At 27.7% G+C, this 22,441-nt stretch overlaps 1 protein-coding gene across 1 annotated transcript in view; it reads right to left on the minus strand.

The window, feature by feature from the left end:
• Karybeta3 (karyopherin beta 3) overlaps positions 1-22,186 on the minus strand; it is a 69,935-nt gene extending 47,749 nt beyond the window's left edge. The window contains exons 1-8 of the mRNA XM_043053030.3: positions 21,839-22,186; positions 20,250-20,330; positions 13,028-13,220; positions 10,494-10,596; positions 8,330-8,426; positions 7,103-7,213; positions 4,377-4,508; positions 952-1,075 (exon numbers count right to left, since the gene is read on the minus strand). Coding sequence (XP_042908964.2) covers positions 952-1,075; positions 4,377-4,508; positions 7,103-7,213; positions 8,330-8,426; positions 10,494-10,596; positions 13,028-13,220; positions 20,250-20,330; positions 21,839-21,931 — 934 coding nt within the window. The 5' untranslated portion in view covers positions 21,932-22,186. The remainder of the gene's footprint in view (positions 1-951; positions 1,076-4,376; positions 4,509-7,102; positions 7,214-8,329; positions 8,427-10,493; positions 10,597-13,027; positions 13,221-20,249; positions 20,331-21,838) is intronic.
• Positions 22,187-22,441: the final 255 nt, after the last annotated feature.

The following is a 22,441-nucleotide window of genomic DNA, read 5'->3' on the forward strand; positions in this document are numbered from 1 at the left end:
CTTTAAAAAAAAGTAATTTAATAAAAAGACTATACATTAATCTGTATTTAATTGAAATTATATCTAATTTAATCAGCTAAAAAACATTTTTTAAACATAATAAGAAAATTATTCACAAAAAGGAAACTTGTTAAGATTTTCTTTTGAAAAAATTGAATCATTAATAATATGGATAAAGAGACAGAATAATATAAACTATGATGGTATAATCACATATTTAATAAATATATTATTAAAAAAAATTCATTTTACAAAAAAAAAAAAAAAATTAACAAATATATTAGTTTTATGAAAAATTATATTTAATTTAAGAAATAAAATGAGGCGTATAGGCACCACTCACCAAATCAATGAACAAACCATTTAGTTGAACACTTGCTTTTTTATGTATGTTTACTTGTTACTGACTTGCAACATTAATCCATCATAAAACATGATAAATCTCAAAAGGAATAATAATAGATTTTCAAAAAATTTGAAGAATTTAAAAATTCCTCAACAGAAAGTGTTTACTCCAAATGAATTACTATTAATTTTTGGGTGTTTTAAGAGCCCTTGACAATACCACAAAAATATACATCACAGTGTTAATAACATTAAGGGCAATATTCTATGAACGGAAAAACACACTAATTATTTCCTTCTTCTTATTGAGTAAATCAACATCACGTTAAAAGAAAACTAATTAAAAATCATTGCTATAACTATTGAAAAAAAAAGATAAAAAAAAGAAGATCCGACCACAAAATCAAGCAAATCAGAGTCCTTAAAAAGGAGTTACTCAAACGAGTGTTTCGTTTATAGATTCGGTTGTTGCAATAAACATCTGAGACAATGTCGCCCGTGATTCTGCCACGAGGTTTTATATTGTAAACAATAATAAAATCAATTTGTTAAAATTCATGGATTTAGTAAGAGCAATAGTTTTGTGTTAGAAATGCAGAAACTTACTATTTGCAGGAACATGCTTGCTTCCACACTTGCGTACCATAGCAGGAGCAGCTTCACAAATAGTCACAAAAACCTCTATGGACAGCTGACGTGTCGAGTCAAGTTGCTCTTTGTTGGACAACCCCTAAATTAAATTTAAAAATAGGCTTACATAAATTATATACAGGCAGATTATATTCAAATACTTATGGTGTGTTAGTAAAAAAACTTGAACAAAAACCTACAAAAAAATAATAATAATAGTAATAATAAAAAAATAACAGCATTTTTAAGTCAATTCTTTAACATTAATGCACTACTCTTAAACACAGGTGAAACTCTTAAAAATATTTCACGACTTAATTTTTCAACAAAAAAAAAGTTAAAAGTAACACAATCTAGAACTGTTTACAAGAATTTTCTCCGACATTTATAGCTCACCGACTCCAAAATGTATCTTTCTGTGATAAAGATTTATATATTAAATCAAGTAACAAGTATTTTTTTCCTTCATTTTATTAATTTATTTTTTACAGCTAACAAGATAAAAATAACAGCTAGCTTAGTACATCTTTTTACATCAACCCCTCAAAAATAAACCACTAATTTTTACTAAGTTGTACATATCTCTACTTATTTTTTCATTTCCTTGCTATTTATTTTTTGTCCTATCTCTATAATTTTTAAAAAAAAATCTCAATTTGACTTGGGCCAGCATTAAAAAACGCTTGAGATACACATATATATATATATATTTCAATGCAATGATAGTACTAATTTTGTTTAAGCAAGCAAGTGTTGAAGTTCAATCTCATTCTTTCATTAATGACCTACATCAGGGGTCCCCAACCTTTTTGTACCTAAGAGCAAGTACCAGAATATTGGTTGAATGGCGGACACCATTTATTTTTTCAAGATAAAGACAAAGGTAATACGACGCACTACATAAGGGCCATTTAGGCCTCTGATGCCCAGTTCTACAACAACGATCGATGAACGACGCACTACATATAATGCACAAAAATTTAGCATTAAAAATTAATTTAACATATGATTATAATTAGTATTAATATTCTTGTGCAAAATAAATGATTACTAAATGGTTGCAAAACATACGAAACATAAAAATTATTTATAAAATATATAAAATAAAGTCAGTGTGATCTTTGGCATTGTATTTCACTGGCAAGCGTTTCATTATTGGGAGAAAATGATGAAATAAATGCTTTGTGCTTATATCTGGGGGATGGAGGTTGTTTTCCTGGCGATTTCTATTTTGGATGTGTTTATCACCAATATTGAAAAAAGCAAAAAAAAACTTTCATAGCATTTTAGGGGAAAATAGAAAACTGAAATATTTTATCATTGGGCACAAGCAGCGTGCGCACCTAGACCGATCGACGGGTGCCATGGTGCCCGCGGGCATAGGGTTGAAAACCCCTGACCTACATCATTACTTGATCATACCACAATAATTATAAAAATTACCAATGTTTACATTAAAATGCTATTTTTATTCAACAGAAAAAATTTGTTATTTAAGGAAATACAGAAACTTTAATATTAAAAACAAATTGAAAAGAGATTAATTTATGGAACTTCGTCTACTGATTTTCTTTCAAGACTGATTTTAGTCATAGGACTGAAGATTGGTAGCCTTGCTCTTAAATGAAAAAACCAATTTCTATATTTTGAAGCTTTCATCCAATTTAAAAAATAAAATTATACGAATTATGGCAATTTAGGAAATTCTCTTTCATGTATGATTCTTCACTACTTGTAATTATTACTTTTTATAAAGATATACTTTATCAATTCTTGAAATTTTCCCCTAATTTTAAAAAGAAAAAACAAATTACAGCAATTAAATAAACTCTCTTGTCTTTATATTTCACAATTCATGTTTGCAAAATTAATATTTATGCATGAAATTATATTTTTTAAAAAATATTGTACCTCTAAATTTTCACCAATTTTTTCGGGAGGGGAAGGGCTGTAAATATTTAAATTACTAACTGCACTTGAAAAACTATTTAATAATTTTTTAAAAATTTTATAAATATTGAAAAAAAATCATGCAAATTATAATCATAACATTTATAATTTACACACAAATTAAGTTTAGAAAACTAATTAAAAATTTTTATAAAATCAAATTTTATAAAAATTGCTTATATCTTCTCGCAAAGTTTCTAACCATTTTCTCTTTTCCAGCCTTTTTTCTTGTAATTCAGGTAATTCATTTGTAATCTAGGTGCTATAACTTAAAGTACCTATTCAGATGTATCACTAATTTTGAAATAAAAATTTAAACCCAGAGGTCAGAGGTTTTCAAAAAAGCCAGTGTTTTTCAAAGCAGAATTTTTCTTGTAAACAATTTTATTCTGCAGCTAATTATTCACACAAATGATATCCAATGTATTCCTTATTTTCATAATTAATAAAATATTTTTAAACTTAAAATAAAATTAATTAAAAAAAGATAAATCTGCCAACAAAAAAAAAAGTTTATTTTTGCACATGATACATTTTTGTTCAATAACATAAAACAAAAATTTCTTATTGTTTAGGGTCCTTTTCTTTTGCTTACTGCATCTTAAACTAGAAAAATAGCAAATTACAGCATAGTGAAATTAAATTTCTGATAGATAATACAGTCAAACTCCGTTATAGTGAACCTTTAGGGGACCGAAATTTCGGTTCACTATATTGTACTGCTAACAATTTTAACTAATTTTTCTGAACTGCTCCCTTTCATTACATTTAAAGAAATGGCCAATAAAAAGAAATACAAAAATGATTAAAAAACAATATGTAATAACAAAAAATGTAACTAATTTTTTATTACTCTTCGTCCTGAGTACAAAAAATTTAGAGTTGGGAAATTGAGATAGAAGAAGCAAACAAGAAAAATGCTTTATGGCTACATTCCACCCAATAAATGGTTTTAAAGATCAGTATATGCATTTTATGTAAAAATTTCAAAAAAGCCAAAAAATGAAGAAAAAAAATTTGTCAGACAGAAAAAAGTTTATAATATCCAATAGGTTTGGTAGCGAACATTTTGTTCACTATATCCGGGAGTTCACTATATCCCGTATTCACTATAGTGGGGTACCACTGTATTAAATTCTAATTGGACTTAAATTTTATATAAGTAAGTATTTGTTGCATACACACATAAACCCCCCTTTTTTTAAAATAGAAGAAACAAAATTTTACTAGCACTAGTAATATAGTTGGGTAATTCGAAAAAATTTCCATAATGTGAAAAATTTTAATATTTTTTAGGAGTTTGAGAGATTCCTCCTAATTTGGGAGTTTTTGAATTTTGGTGGAGAATTGACAGCTGAAGCAGGGATTTAAGAAAAATATTTACTATATCGTCAGCTAGAGATAGATTAACTGCTCAGATCACCGATAAAAAGTATGTTCCTTAAACTTACTTTCCAACAAAGATGAAACAGATGATCAATTTGGCTTTTGAAAAACTGGGGACAGACTTCCACTAAATCTACTAAACTTCTCAAAACTTCATCCGGATCTGCATCTTTTATTTCCAATGTTTCTTGGAAAACCTACAAAATGCATGTAATTTTTTTAGAGACAGAAATAGGATCAATTATCACATTTAACACACTGTAAAGCACATTATATTGACACACATACAGTGAAATAATAATTTAACTAACAATTAAATGTAACATCATAGTTTTAATGGAATTCAGAATATTTTTAATAAAAGAGGTAGGAACTTTTCAGTTAGCCAAGAGCAAGAATATACAACAGTTTTCTTTTTTTCACTTTTGATTTTCATTAATTTTTAATACGAAAGATGAAAATAAAATAAAAATTGATTGCTAACAGAAAAGTACCAATAAGTTATAAAAAAATTAATCAATAACTGCATTTAAAAATAGAGCTCTCTCAAAGACACCAAAAGTTAAAACAAAAAATCTCTAACTTTACATTAGAGTAGTTAGTAAAATGTCGCAGAAAGCCCGAAAAAATTATGTCACAGGGATGATTTTAGCATGTTTCTAAAATATTATATCCTATAAATAATATTTAAACTATTTATGGAATCATTTCAGAAGAAAGTTGGCTCCATTAAAAGACCTATCACAAAACTTTTTATTCATAAAAGTGGACCCATTATAAAGCATCATCAAAATGGACCTGACACAAGATATTTTAACAAGAAAACAGACTCTCCTCATTATTTTTGATTTCAAAAATAGACATTTTACCAAAATTTCTCCCCTGAAACATAGAGTTGAGGAGATTATTAACTCATAATTCTTAAATTACAATACCCAGGGGTGTAATAATTGTGACACAAACTGAAAAACCCTGAAAATTTTAAGTGTAAAAACTACGCCTATCTCGGAAGTAACCCCCACTTTGATCTGGATACGCCTACCTCGATGGATGGGTCATATTGAACAGTTGACTTGCTACTTGTGACTGCGACATTGTCCACTGTTGCTACTCAGTCTTGATCACACACAACGTCGGCCTGTAAACACTCGACTGCTAATGGCAACACGAGAGCGACCACAACCGTGAACTTAATACACCCCTCACGATCAGCAAAAGTACGCTGATCTTAATACTACTCTCCCGGGTTCTCGAAAATAGCAATGAATCTAGTGGTAACTGTTCATTGAACTCTTCAAATGGGGGAGTACTGTAGTGTGTCTACCCCTACAAATATACAATTCCAATTCACTTTAGTATAAAAGACACGTTAACTCGATTCTATACTGGGGTACCTTTTCATAGATGACGGTTGACATAGTCGATAACCACTCACTCCCCACATATACTATTCATGGTTAATATAAATTTTTTTATAATTAAATTTCTCACTAATAACGAATATCACACTTTTAAAGTAATTTATTTAAGAAAAAACTTTTCTTACAGGAATCTTGATATTGGATTTTGAGAACGCGAAAATACAAATCGCATTATTGGGTTTTTTAATTGCGTAAATATAAATCGCGACGCACATGATTTTTTTAAAATCCAGTGAATCTGATCCATCCAGTGAATCCATCTGATTTTAAACTAGCTTGAATATGAATCGCGACACACGCTTTTTAAATTAGGTAAATACGAAAATCGATGTTAGGATACTAAATTTGTGTGAACATGAATCTCGCTATTAGAGGATTGTGACGTAGTTTAAAAATTATGAAAATCAGACAAGCCAAAAATTATAATTGCAGAAGATTTACATGTCTGAAAGCATCTCGTTAATACGATTGAGCGAAGGTTTTTAAATTTAAACTTTAGAATTTAATTCTTACTATAAATTTTAAATTGCTGTAAAAATTTTATCGAATTATAATTTCTGATTTGTGGAAGTTCGCAAATCAATGGTCTTGAGATACTCTGAATTCTGCAAATAAATAACACGCCTTGCTATTAGAAGGTGCGTAGCCAAAATATCAAAAAGCACCTTTCAAGTCGTCAAAAAATATTTTTAAGCACTATACACATTAACAAAATGCAAAGTAATTTTCAAAGACTTTACATGATCTTGATAAAATAATCATGATCTTTTCTTGATTATATTAGCTATTATAAAATGATCAAGACATTTTTCCGTTCGATATCAGGGGGTGGAAAATGAAGTCTGAATTTGAGAATATCTTGCAAAATGGAGCAGATTTGCACATGATAGTACAATAATCTCAGTAGACACTCATACTGGATTGTGAAAAAGTTGAATAGAACAATGTGAAAAGCACGCTTTTACATAATATGTCAAGGTAAAGAAAAAAAAATCTCATTTTCGAAAAGGGAAAACTAAGCACTTTTTAAAAACACCCAATGAAAAGAAGCACATTTAAGGGCTTTTACATAACAGAAATCGAAAATCAGCAACTTTAAGCACTTTTTAAAAACACTATGCCCCATGTATTAGTTTCTAGACTTGGAGGGATGATGCGAAAAACCTGGAATACAAACACCCCTGAATACCTTGAAAGATATGATTTTTCATACATTTTTTCAATCATAAAAAATTGGATTATTTTTACATGTTTACAAAAACATAGCATTTTAAGGTTTAACAGTTTTATCAATAGATAAATCTGTTATGCCTTAAACTGGTTAACTCTAATGAGTGGCAACAAGACACACCTATTGTAAAAAAACTTACTTTGAGAAGGCTGACATCACAATGTGCATCACTGAACATCTTTTGAACAGGGATCTCTTTTTCATTGGCTAACATGAAGGCACTAAAGGCTTTGACGGCTGCATAGCGAACCTAAAATAACAATTTTATAAACATTATTAAAGGTGCATCACATCTTACATTGGGCGAATGACTCCCGACTTTGAGTTAGACACCCAACCAAAATATCTTTTTTTTCACACAAAACTAATATTTTCTTTTCATTCATATTTCTATTTCTTACAAATAAACTTTTAATTAAAATAAACTCTAAAATTTCAAACTACAACGATAAAAAAATGTTTGCTAATAATGGAGTAGTACTTAAAATGCACTGGTTACTCTAAATTAAGGAAAAAATCACAATGACCATAACTCAAAGAATTTATTGCAACTGGCACACTATAGTGCACATAATAATGTCATCATCATAGTTGGCCAGACAGACCTATGTTGGCCAATGCATTCCTCTGAAGATATCTCCACAATGACTTCCGATTTATCTTTGATCTCCAATTCTATTCATTAATTGCAAGAAAATCAGACTCCACCGAGTCAACCCATCTCAACCGCGGCCTTCCTCGCTTTCTTGTTCCAATGGGTCTAAAAAGCAGCATCTTTGTTATAGTATTGTCATCATTCATTCAAATCATGTGGGCCATCTAATTCATTCTATTTATTTTTATGTATTTAATAATATTGGGTTGTTTATAAATCTTGTACAGTTCAAAGTTAAATCTCCTTCTCCAGTTATTGTTTTCATTCACACCACCACCAAGTATACTCCGCAAAATCTTTCTCTCAAATATTGTGATACAGTTTTCCTCCAGTTTTGTCCTTGTCCAAGCCTCAGAAGCATTTGTCAAGACTGGCATGACAAGAGTTTTATAGATTAAGAACTTAGTTATTATAGAAAGAAACCGAGATTTAATAAATCTTCTCAGTCCAATTTGCCAGATAGAGTCGGTTTTTTATTTCAGGAGTCATTCTGTTGTCAATAGTAATAATTGATCCTAAGTAAGTAAACCTCTTTACTGTTTCAAATCTATACGAATCTATTTCAAGATAGGGGTTTGGGCCTTATATTTCGTTTTCTCTACACATAACATGTATTGTTTATAACATACTTTGTTTTCGCTACATTTACAATGCATTGTAACATAAAAAGCATTAATCAAGCAATTATGGTATTAGAATAAAACTACTTACTTGTAAAGATTGTTGGTCAATTAGAGTTTGAGATAACATCTGGCAAATTACATTTAGATATTTATTTTGTTGATTTCCAAATACTCCTGGAACAGCACTAAAATAAATATAACCAATTAAATCAAAACTTTAACAGTAACCTTAAGATAATATAACAAAAAACAAACTTGATAACACCTAATTAGAGAGATAAAAGAGCAAAGTACAAAGAAATGATAATTTTAATAAAAACATAAAACTCACTTTAAAAAAAAAAGTGGTTTTATATTTTTTTTAAATCACAAAATTATTTACATTTAAGGTTTGCCAAAGTGGTTCTGGATTTTTTTTTTTGCTGAGCCCACCATTATTTTAAGGTTTTTTTCAAAATTTATGGTACTAGATATATAGGTTCAACTTAAAAGCAAAATAATTACCATTCAAACATAGACTGCCTAAAAATTAAAAGATAAATTAACTTGATAACTTATTTTCATATTTAAATTGTAATGCATACATGTTGCTATTATTATAAATGTGCCTTTAATTAAAATGGAAAAGTGAAGTATTTATTCACATTAAGGTCACATTAGCCTATTCTATTAACAAATTCATAAGAAATTATGTCTTAATTAATCAAATTCTCATTACAAGTGCTTAGCTTTTAATATGTTATTAATTTTGAATTCTTGGAATATTTGTCAGATTGTAGAGATTTAAAGTATTATTAAAACCAATTTGTTTCATTTTTGAAAAATTATGAACTATTATGATATGAAAAAAATTATTTAGTTTGAAAATTTATTATAGAATATAAAAAAACTATTTTTATGCATATTAATCATGTCTATCAAACATATTATAAAAAAATATAATAAACAGTATGAAACTTAGCTATTTTGCTATTATCAAACAATAAATAAGTTATATTTACTTTCATAATAAGCTTTATATAAAACTTTCCATGCAAAATATGCAATTAAAATTTTGAACAAAAAACTGCTATAATGAATTATATTTACACAATATTTAATTTTATGGAACATTATTAAACCACATTTTTGGCAAAAACATTTACATATTTTTGAGTTGAATAGGATTTAAAAATCCAAATTTTAGTTTAAGTCGCAGAGGTAAACTCACAAAATGATTAAGTTTAAATTTTATTCCAATGAGCACTAAAACTAAATCTGTGTTAATGCAAAAAAAAACTTGGGGATCTTTAAATTGAATATCTGTAAATTTGTATAAAGCAATCTGTGACATTAAGAAATAAAAATAGCATAGCAATCTAAAGCCTCCTAAAAATGATTGCATTACAACAAAACAAGTGATAAATAGTTACCAAACAACTTTATTATATATTTAAAATTTTATAACCGTCGTTGAACTGCCGACCCAAATTTGAGTTTACGACTACCAACGTTCAACTCCGTAGCCTTGTAATTTTGAACCCTATACAGAAGACAAGGTAATTCCTGGATCAGTACCCATAGAGTTGTTGATTTGTTATGGGAACATGGAGGACTTGTGATCCTGACAGATTTAACGTGCACCTATCACCATTTAAAAAAAAAAAAAAGGATTCTTTGGCTGTCTCGATTCGAACTCCCGCACTCGCGAATATGAGTTCAGCGCCCAACCAACTAGGCTATTGCGGTCCTTACCATAAAATTAACATAACTGTTAGAAGCAAATCCTGCAGCTTCATTAAGGACTCTCGATTAAAAACTTAAAATATTTCTGAAAAACCTGAAGAAGCCCAATAAAACTGTGATTTCGATGAAATACCTACGCAAACTGGGCTTTTTATACATATATATAGAACAGGTTTTTCGAAACCATATTTACAACCACACCATTTTTTCCTGTAACTTTAAGAAACTTACATTTCTAAAAATTAAAAACATTAATAACGCTATGGACGTTACAGTAATTGATGTATAACTCAAATATAAAACTTATTTTCTGTTTCTTCTATTTCGTTGAGTTTTTGTTAATTATCCTGAAAAAGCTAGGTTTCCTTTGCAAAAATATGGAACAATATTTGAAAAAATATTTCTAAAAAAAATTTCACTAGAAAATATACAACTTTGTTGGGGGGAAAAAATCACAATACAAACATTACAATACAAATCCCCCCCCCAAAAAAAGAGAGAGAGATAGAAAGTTACTAGCTACTTACGCAAACATTAATAGAGCTATCTCTCTTAATGTTGGATCAGATGAGCATGCACCTTCAAATAGGAAATTCAGATACTCCTGCCAGTTATTGGTTCCATTCTCATCTAAAAAATAAAGTACATCTTTAAGTTTAATTGACACTAGACAGCATATGCATGCTTATCACACCTCTTTGTCAAGAGGAGGGGAGGAGTAATTAACCATGCTTTAATTTTAAAGACATTTCAGGGGTCTACCCAGGCCAAATTTACTACCGTTTAGTGGTACCTTCACAAATTCAACTTTTGGAAAAACGGTAGTTTCACAAAATACTTTAACTTAAAATTTTATTTTTGTATCCCGTTAGAAACGATAAATCCATATTTTGGTGTTGATTTTTTAATATAATTTTTAATTCTAACAAAATAGGTACCTCTCAGAAAAAACTAGACAGACCCCTGCATTTAAAAGAGCTTAAGTTTAGATCTTACCAATGGCACACATAAATGCTTTCATGCACATTTTCAAAGGCAGTTTACATAAGTGACACTTTACTTTAACCACTGAATATAAGTTATTGAAAGGCTAAAATACCTGGAATTGATCCTTCAGTACTTGTTCTTTAAAAATTTTGGTATAGTTTTGTAAAAGATAAGTTTCGTTTGTAAAAGATAATTTTCAATAAATCTTAAAGGGTTCAAACAAAACAAAAAAAAAAATTAATTGACTTTTAGGTAAATTTCAATGAAAATCAAGACCATATTTTGTCTATATTGAGTAATTTTTCCTCAGATTTGTAATGATTTGTTTGATTATTTGTAATGCCAAATATTACACTTTTTGAGCAAAAATAAAAATATATATCATTTTAAATTTGACTAAAATGTGAAACCATAGGATGAAGATTTCTTTATTTTTATATACATATTCAAACTACATTGCATATAAAAATACTATAGAAATTTCCATTTTCGTCATATTTTTTAAGTAGTTTATTCAACAACTCAAAATAGCCTCATATATATATCTATTCATGTGATGCCAGTTAATTTTTATTGAATTTTACAAAGAGTGAATGCAAATACCGACAGATTACAGATTAGTTACAAACTTTTACATTATTTCTACATTACTTCTACCTTGTTACATCTCCTTTAGTCTTACGATCTTTCTTTAAGATAAAAAACGGAAATCAGTTAAAATAATGAAAACTTACACCATCAGATCAGGCACCATTAAAAGGAATAAAGAAACACTTATTTACTCTTTCTAAATAAAGGTATTAAGTTAGCACTACTTGCTTTCTAATCACAATAAAAATAATTCTTTTTTAAAATACAAAAAAATAAGTAATTTAAATTGCACTTTTCAGTTGCTAAAAGTGCATTTTTTATTAAATTGCTGCTTTTGTAGTGGTAATAGTACGGAATTCCACCTGGCCTAAGGAACTCAGTATTTTTAATAAAATATTATGAGACACGAAATTTTAAATTTCAGTAATCGTTTTCAGACTTGCTTTCTTTTTACCAATTTTATCCCAAATTCAAGTAATGTATGATCCAAATTTTGGTTATAGCTATCAATCTTCAGACAGTTTTTAAATTTCTCATACATTTAATATGATATTTTGACTTGTTAGTTATGAATCACGCATTATTCAGTTTTAGACTTATGTCTGCAGATTTCATCGCAAATCCTAAGTAATTATTCGGCAGTTTTTAAATCGTATTTTTAGTTTTTAATAATTTATATATTTTTAATTATGAGCCTCAAAGTTGAACCAGACATTAATTATCAAGTTTACTTGTTTTTAATAAATTAATATTAAATCAAGTTTCTCAACATTTTTTTAAAATTAACTTGAAAAACAGTTGATAAAGTTTTTTTATGCAATTTTTTTTTAAATTCAATTTTTGACTGTAAGGCAGGAAAGCCCTTATTGACAATTTAGAACTGAAAATTATGCACCCCTATATTAAAGCATAGCTGCCAACATGGATAGGAAAAAATCCAGTAGATTTTAAGAAATATAAATTTTATGATAATTGTTGCATAATGTACTAAATATTTTACACACAGGGAATTTTAGGGATTTTTATAGTTATCAAAATAGAAAAAAAAAACAATATTTTCCAGTTATGATTGACATTAAACATACTTGAAATGTTATGTATTATGTTTAATCATAATTGTGAATATTAATAGGCATTTAATTCATCAAAGATGTTAAGAGATTTTCTTTAATTTAAAAAGAGTTTCAAATAAAAATAAACTAAACATTTTAGAACAAAAAAAAGTTTTGAGCTGATTTTAATAAATGAGGTTTGCTTCATTACATATTACTAATACATATTTAAATATTCAAGTAACAAATATAAAAATTCTATTTCGACTAATTTTTTTATGAAATTTACTCAATTTTAGAGAATTTTCTAAAATGTACAAAAAATAGGAGAAACTGGCAAAATCCAGTAGTCTACTGGAAAATTCAGTAGAATTGGTAGCTATGTTAAAGCAACATACATAATTTGATATAAGTATAAATCATTCAATCACCAATAAAATTTCTTGCCAGTTCTGAAACAACATCACTTATCTTTTTCCTCAGATTAATATTAAAGTTTTGCTGTAAACGTGCTAGTAGATGTGACTTAATTTGTTGTTGAACATCAGAGGGTATTTTCATGTACACTTCATCGAAATCTGAGGTTATTAATCTTCGAAGAAGAACAGCTGCCAGTTCTGCCTCCTGAAAAAAAATATATGTTTAAAAATAGCATACAAAATGTTGCATTATTTTTGACTTACAATTGATTTATTTAATTCAGATCGTTTTTAATAAATTAATATTAAATCAATAACTGATATGAGATCGATGCAACAAAAAAAGTGTAACAGTTGTGTACTTATCAGGGTTCACAAAGGTAAGTCTAGCCCAGAAGAAGCCAATTGGTTTTTTCAGGCTGGGTCCACTTGAAAAGAGAGAGAGAAAAAAACCCATCTTTATAACTATCAAGTGGGCTTTTTCATTTTTCCCCAATCAGTTTTCTTTGTAATTATCAAACAAAATAGTTTTTTAAAATTATCAACTTACTATTCAATAAATATTATTTTTAAACTTTTTATGCAAAATTATTTATATAAAGTAAAACACTTAAGAAATCTGATTTTCTTTTTTTCAAACAAAATTCAACATAAGCGAATTAAATATGTGATAAAGTGCATGAGTAAAAAAAAAAAAAACATATTTCTAACAAATTATGTGTAATATGTACACACTTTACACTAGTCCAAATAAATTATTGCAAATTTATTTGGACTGTAAGCCCTTTACAGTTTGTTAAAATACATCAACGAATCTATATTATACACATTCAATATTTTTAAATGAATTTTCTATGATTTATTTGGACAAAAATGTGGACATAAATTTTTCAATTAAAATAAAAAGCCTGTAATAAGTATTTTAACAGACAGCGAAATTTGGACTGCATTGTAACTGTATAGACTGTACTTGTTTCCATCTACAGTAGCTGTTGCAAAAAAAAATCTTTGTTTTAAGATAAAGTTAAAATTTTGAACTCATAATTTAGCAGAAAACCATAATTTAAAATAACAGTTGAAAGTCAAAACACATCTAATTACTCAATTATTCACCACTTCTCTGCCTAAAAACTTTAGATTATGTTGTCCTACATTTAACAACCTGTACCTAACTGGAAAATAAATTCATCAAAAATTAATTTTTCTAAGTCTTCAACTTTTTGCATCTAAAATAACACACTTTGTTTGTTAAAAAATATTTATTCTGAATCAATACTTATTTGGTTAACCTTACAATGGAGCTTCCCAGCTCGGCCCAAAAGAAAACATTATTTTTGATTTTGAAATTGATAAAGGGGAAAAAAGCAAAAGCTTTTGATATTCCAAATTTAATGGAATTGTTATGACCATTGAGATTCATTTTAACGAATTCCAAAAATGTTTTTTATTGAATAATTTTATCTTATTTTTGATAGGAAACATATGAAACTATTTATTAATGGAATGTGAATGCACATTGCAGGGTTGGTTGATATAAACCAATGCAATCATAACCATGATTTAAACCAGGGTTGGCAGGTTTTTGACATGTGACAGTTTTTGACAGTTTAAACCATGGTTTAAACCGTCACGTCAAAAACCTCACTGTCAAAAATGTCAAAAACCTATATTCATATGTGAAATTTAATTAATACATAAAATTTATATATTTTTTTTATAAAGGATAGTGTTTCTAAATATGTTCTAGAAAAAATAAATTTAAAATTTTGAAGAAACACTTATATTTTGAAAAGTAACCAAAATCTTGTACTTTTGAAAGCTCACATCTTTTGTAATATTATGTTTTCATTTTCATGTGTTATTGAAAATCTGCAGTGATATTATTAAGAAATTTATTTAAAACCAAATTTAGTGTATAATATAGATTATATTAAAAATTAGACATTTTTAAAGATAAACATTAGCAGTTTTGTACATTAGACATCTTTTAAAGAAAAATCTTTTAAACAGGTTGGGCACATGCAACATTCACAATCAGGGAATTTTTGTCTATTTTTAGCTCTTCTAAAGTAAACTGGGGGGAAGGGGATTAGTGAACCGCTTTCAACATACTTGGTTTGGTGGTGGGAAAATGTTCAAAACTAGTTATGTGCTACCGTATGCTGCGAAACTATTGAATTTTGAATTAAATTTCTACTTCCATCATTTTCATTTTGATTATGTAGTGTGATGCATGTTCTAATTTTTAAAATTATGTATTTAATTAGGGTAATTAAAAAATTTCTATAATAATTTGTTTACATATTTCATGGATCAGTGACTGTAATGTTCTTCTGTTTCGTTTGACTTTTGTGATTGGTTGTTAGTTTTTCAGAAAAATCAGTAATTCTGAATTTTAAATCTTAAATTTTTTTTAATTCATAGTTAACATAAGACAATACAAATTTAAGTGCTTTCTGTTAAATACACAGAGTAGTTAGTGTAGATTTACAGTATATTCAGCCTATTCATTTACTATGCTGAAAATTTAGTTTATCCAAATACTTGTGAATTTCATTTTGCTGAATACTATATAGTTTTGTTGAATATCTAAATATTCAGCTGTTGAATAATTACTTCTTACTTTCAAGATATACATTATTTGTATTCTTAATACAAGTGGAGAAAAAAAATTCAAGAGAGGAAAATTGTTTTAAAATGATAAGTGTAATAATTATAAATAAATATAATAAACAATCTGAATTATATTTATCATTATTCATAAATATAACTACTTTTAAATTCAAATTAACATACTGGATAATAAAGATATTCAGTCTAACATTAAAATTTTTTTTTATATACTTGAATCAAGTTTGTATTTATACAACATAACTTGTAAGTTCCTTATAAATATAAATATTAGCTAAATGTTCCATATATGTCAACAATGCATGGTAATAAACTTTTAATTTTCTTAAATATCAAAAAAAAAATTTTTTTTTTCAAAATATAAATATTTAAACAATTTTTGTGCAAAATTTTTCTGCACATGCATTTGAATATAAATTTCTGAGTTTTTAAATCTGTTATTTTACCTTAATTTTAATAAAAAAATATTTTAAAACCTGCTGAATACCTATAGTATAATTAAATTTCCATATAATGCATGGCTACTGTTGGTAGTTTTGAAGTTTATATATTTTCTTGGCAAACTTCAGTTTTAGACGTTTTCGACGGGTTTTTGACGGTTTAAACCAGTATACCCTTGTCATGTCAAAAACCACTTTTTGACGTCAAAAAACCAACCCTGATTTAAACTATTGTAAAAACCAAACAGTTTAAAAAAAATAAATAAATAAATAAAGCCATGATTTTTTAAAAATTTTTTGTTTTAATAAGTAAATTTTCTCGCACTTATAAAAAATTTTCCAGTTTGAACATTGCAAAATGATTTTTAAAAAAGTCAAAAATCATCATGATTCTTATTCACAAGATTTAATAATAACACACACTATTCGTATTCAGCCATTTTAAGAAATCGTGTTTTGATTCTTTCAACAATTCAAAAATCATACATCGTGATTCATATTCACGACATTTAAAAAAAAATTTAAGAAAAAAAATTCAATCCACTTACATATTTTGAAAAAATCATGAACAAGCATAAGTTTAATCAATCATACCCCATGCAATTCTTATTTGTAGTCACATGATGATTTAAAATCATAAATTGTGATTTATATTCATGTGTTTTAAAAATCATACTATTTGATTCTTCTCACAATTCAAAAATCATACACCATGATTCGTATTCACAAGATTTAATAATCACACATCGATTGCTATTTGTATCCACACGTTTTAAAAATCATAAGTTGTGATTCTTCGTATAATTCAAAAATCATACATCATGATTCATATTCAAGAGATTCAAAAATCAAATATCTTGATTGTATTTACGCGTTTTAAAAATTATGCGTTGTGGCAATTTTTCACGCAATTTTAAAATCTGACATTGCGATACGTATTCAATTCATGTGACTTAAAAATCAGATATCGCAATTCGCATCCACGCAATTTAAAAACCACATATCAAGATTCATATTCTCGCAATTTAAAAACACACATAGCGATTCGTAGTTCTGCGGCTTCCAATAATCTCGACAGGATTCAAATTCACGTGATTTAGAAATTACACAGTCGTATTCGCACATTTTAAAAATTGCACTTCATGATTCGTATTAACGAAATTTAACAAAAAAAGGGTTACATGGAAAGAAAGAGCATGTTGTAGTAAAATAATTAATCATAAGTATAATCAGGGTGCGTAGCCAAAGCTTTCAACGAAAATAAGCACCTTTTAAGTACTTTTTAAGCACTCAAAAAATATTTTTTAACTCTATATTATATACAATAACAAAATGTTATATATTTCAAAGACATAACATGTTCATGATAAAATAACTAGTTTCTGACAAATAACTCTTTTTTTTTTATTGTATTAGCTATTATAAAAAGATCAAGAGTAATTTCAGTTCAATAACAGAGGGTGGAAAATGAAGCTTGAAATTGAGAATATCTTACAAAATGCAGCTGAGTTGCACATGAGAGAGCAAGAATCTCACCGAACCCAGCTCAGTAGACGCACTTGCAGACTCGTATTTAATCAAATTATGTAAAATGATTAGCGCTTTCATAAGCTACTGACCAACATTACGCTCAAATGGATTGTGGATGAATGAATTATGAAAATGTTGCATAGAACAGTGCGAGAAGTATGCTTTTGCATAATAATACATGGCGAAAATAGACATGGTAAAGAAAAAAAATCTCCCTTTTCCAAAAATGGAAAATTAAGCACTTTTTATAAACACGCAATGAAAAAAGCACCTATAAGGGCTTTTAAATACTGCCTACATCAACAGCTTCTGTAGAATGAATGTTTTTTAGGATAATTTGGTTTGTTCTTAATTGAGAATAAGCAATTTTTTTTTAATAAAATCATTAAATTTTCAATTAGTGGCCCTGAAAAACTGTAAAAAAATATATTCTAATGGTAACAAAATTTAAATTACTTTTAGTTCATTATCTTTGATTTTAAGTCAGTTTTCCACCACTATATCATCAAAATTATCAAATTATCATATAGAAGGCTACTTTATTGCGGTTATGACACTTTTAAAAATTTGGTGAAATGATCCTTATTCTAAAAGTTTTACTTTTTTATTTGCAACAAATTTCTTAATACTTTTGCAGAAAGCAGAACAATTGGCATCTCTTAAATAGACAATAATTTAGTAGAAGATCCTTAAACAGACTCAACTGTTACGACAGCCAGTTCCAAATTTATCTCAATGGGTAAACATCTACCCAACATTTTCATAGCAGGTCCATACAAAATGAAAACAAGTACCAAACGTTCACTAACACATTTAATAAGGAAGACACAGATATATGGAGAATCAAAATAACAGAAAAAACTCTAAGATCTCTTCAATCTCTAAAATCATAAGTCATCTGCCCATTCAAGGCTAACACCTACACATATATGCATAACTTAGAGTGCAAAATAAATCCACACTCCACATAACCGTATGTTGACAAGCATGGTTTGTTGATTTAAATCAAATGATTTTTTTTAAAAAAATCATTGATTTAAATCAACTAATTTTTTTTATCTATATATATTGATTTTAAAAATTAAAAAACGGTGTTTTAAATTTTTGATACTTTTATTATTTTCTTTTCTTAGTATTAAAATTTAATTTAAATAAATTGCTGCATTAATTAATTTTAGTTAACGAAATTACTTTCTTTCTTGGTGTGTGTTTAATTCCAACACATTTGAAATTACATTTTCAAAAATCTTTTGATTCTTGAGATTGAAAGTGCAGTTTACAGTAAACATTCAATGCTGTCTTAATATAGACTTGCATAGCTGTAGAAAGTAATTAATAAACATGATTTTTTTTCAAAAAATAATACAAATAATGTTAATTAAAATTCTACCTTTTGAATGAAAAAGCATAATTAAAATCTACATCATATTTTACTGGTGGAAAATGTATATTTCTGAAACTTGAGGTTATATTAAAAAGAAATTACCCTAATATGCCAAAAATAGAAAAAAAAAGGCTGATGAATTCAGATGTTTTTTTTCTTCCTAATATAGTGTCATTCTTCCCTTTCAAAGTCTATTTGAAGCAGTAGGGTTATTAACTGGTACTTTTTTCTATAATATGTTTACAGCATCTTTGAGATTATCTGATTTTCTTTAAAGAAATTTTGTGAAAAAAAAATTCCAATGAGTACATCGATTTTCTAATTTTTTTTTTAGCTTAACTTATCCATTTTGATATAGAATTTAAAAATGAATATTTTAATATAATATATAGATTAAATATTTATTTATTTTTTGATGAATAACTACATTTATAAACAGTCTGTCACATTTATTTTGTCATTTTAAAAAGCAAGAGAAAAAAAAAAGAAATCCCAATTTTATATTAAAGTTATGGTTGCTAACTGAAACTTTGTTTTAATAGTTAAAGTACAGGGGTCAGTCCAAGCCAAATTTACTATTGTTTAACGGTACCTTTACAAATTCAACTTTAGAAAAAACGATAGAATTACACAAAATACTTTTTCTTAAAATTTTATTTTTGTGTCTCGTAAGAAACGATAAATCTATATTTTTACTATATTTGTGTTGATTTTTTAATATAATTTTTAATTTTCACAAAATAGGTACCTTTCAGAAAAACCCAGACAGACTCCTGAAGTATTCTTTAAATTCTCTATTTCATCTAGTCTTTAAATTTTAATCATGCATTTGTTTCAAAATGGTTGCTATGCATTCAAAGCCATGTATTATAATGAAAAATTATTTTAGTTAGAGCTTCTAAAATATTGTTATAATATAGTTTAAATATTAAGTTAATTTTAATTAAACATTTATAATTTCTTTTTAATCATAAATTAAAGTTCTTACAGTGTATTTGAATAAATATCAAAAAATCTGATTCTTTTGATTTTTTTTTAAAAATCAGGAACCCTGTTGACAAGTAGGGATATGAAAATCACTAATTTAGGCAATTTCTAATCATATTTAGGTTTACTTTGGCTATTTTAAAACCGATTGCTTGGTCTCGAAATTAAAGTGCCCTTTTATAAAACAACTTAGTTTAATAAATAATCAACTGAAATAAAATTGTTGATTGAAAGATTGTTGGAGAACAATGATAATACTTACCTCTGGGGGGACACTATCATCATTACAAACATTTAAGAGCAGGAAATTTTTATCAATGGGGGGAACTTTTTCAAATAACTCCTGGAAATAAAAAAATTAGAATATATTAAAAGATTGAGATATTGAGACAGATAATACAAAATTTAAAAACCTGTAATACCATAATATAATGTTATCAATTAAAGATAAATTGATAATATAAAATAATTTGATATGTATTGCCTCAATTAAACAATGTGATGTTGACATTTAACCGAACATATTTATGACGTCAACAACTAGTTTTTGTAACAGGTTCTTAATCTCAAACTTGCTCACTATTTCATTTTATCATAGATGAACAATATAAGCACTTACATTTAGCGAAGTAAAACATGTGTACATAAATCTTAATCAAAAGATTTTTTTAAACCATTATTTATAATTACTGAAACTTTTATTTTATAACCATCGTTGAACAGCCGACCCAATTTTTGGGTTTACAACTACTAATATTCAACTCTGTAGCCTTGTAATTCAGAACCCAATCTAGAAGACAAGAGAACTTCTGGATCAAGTATTGGGAGAAATCATAAAATTTGCCTTCGCGGAGGACTTTTTGAGTTACACAGAGAGGAAAACATTCCAAGGTTAGCCTAACGGCAAGGGAACTCTAACCCATGAGCTGTTTATCTCTGAGTATATTTAATGTCAACACTGTGGTCGGTGCAAGCTGGATGTGGAATTCGTATCGACTAGTCATCGCTGTGATTCGATCCCAATTAACCTCAATATAAGGCAAACACACAATACCCTGAGCCATCAAGGCACGATTTCAACTATTAACACTCAATATGCGAAAATTTGAGAATATATGGGCAAACAGGAAATAGTTGTAAAATACAGGAGTCTTCGTTAAAAAACAAGAGACTTGGTATGTTAACCTGTTTGTTTTTTAACACAAGCAATTGCAACAACTCTCGCATACAGTTAAGTTGAAAAAAAATGTGAGTTTTGTAAATATTTTAGTACCCTTTGTTGCTAAAAGTAGAAAACTTCTTACTAGACACTTTATACAAACTGTTACTGAAGACAAAATAGGATTAATTTTCTGTTATTTTAAACTTGTTTTTAAGTATTGAAAGAAAACCTGTCAAACACACGTTTTTTTTTATATGTTTTAAACATGTTAAAAACAAGAGTTTTAAACATAACCCTGACAGTATGTTAAATCTATATTTACATCCAAAATATTTATTTAAATTATTATACATCTATCTACCGATTAGAACAGCTATTCTTATCTTTAAATTACTAGTAAAAGAAACCATATTTCCTTTTTTGGTAATTGACAACATAATAGGAATGAACGTAAACACATTGTCAACGCAGTAACCAAGGTATGACTCATCTCGGCAAAAACAAATAGAGTACTAAAAATTACGAATTTTGTACAATGCTTTCCGTTTTATACAAGAACATCAATATTGACATTAAATAGAAACCAGCATTTATTAAAAATTAGCCATTAACACGTGAAACGTCACTGTGGTGATTGATATTGATAAAACTCATGGAGTTGAATATAATTTAGATTTAAATTATATTACCTCAGCTTTAGTTCGCACATCATTATTAGTGTTTAATAAATTTGTCAATATGTTTCGGAAAGTTCCGATGTCAGTAGAAGTGGGAAAAGACATAGCACTTTCACTTTATTTACTAACACGAGAGCAATTTGCAATCACACCTCTAGCAGGTTTCACATACCCGCCGAAAAGAGAGAATCTGCCTCGTGCTTTCACGGTTCCGAACTGCAACTGCACCCCATAACTCCCCGGGAGAATAGATAATAATAAATAACATACACTTCAACTTTCATTGAGATTTTTGCTCGTAATCACAAGAGCCGTTGTCGAATATAACGTACGAAATGTGCGAAAAGGTTTAACGCTATTAGAGAAATATACCCAGAAAGCATGTAACCTGCAACTTTGCAACCTTGTGTCGGAATTGTCTTTTTATTGTCACAAATATGTTTGTACTAAAAACCTTTTTTCAATAAAGCAAAAGTATTGCAGTTTCAAACCTTTCATCCTAAAAAGATTTACAAATATTTTTTGAAGCTTTTTTAAAAAGTATGCGTCACTTAGGTCCATAATGACGTTTTAGCTGACGTCACACTAGCGATAGGATCAAATTGCATTGTCCAT

The sequence above is a fragment of the Parasteatoda tepidariorum genome, chromosome 9 (genome assembly GCF_982258835.1).
Source record: "Parasteatoda tepidariorum strain Cologne lab strain chromosome 9, Ptep-v5.0, whole genome shotgun sequence".
Taxonomy (NCBI): Eukaryota; Metazoa; Arthropoda; class Arachnida; order Araneae; family Theridiidae; genus Parasteatoda; species Parasteatoda tepidariorum.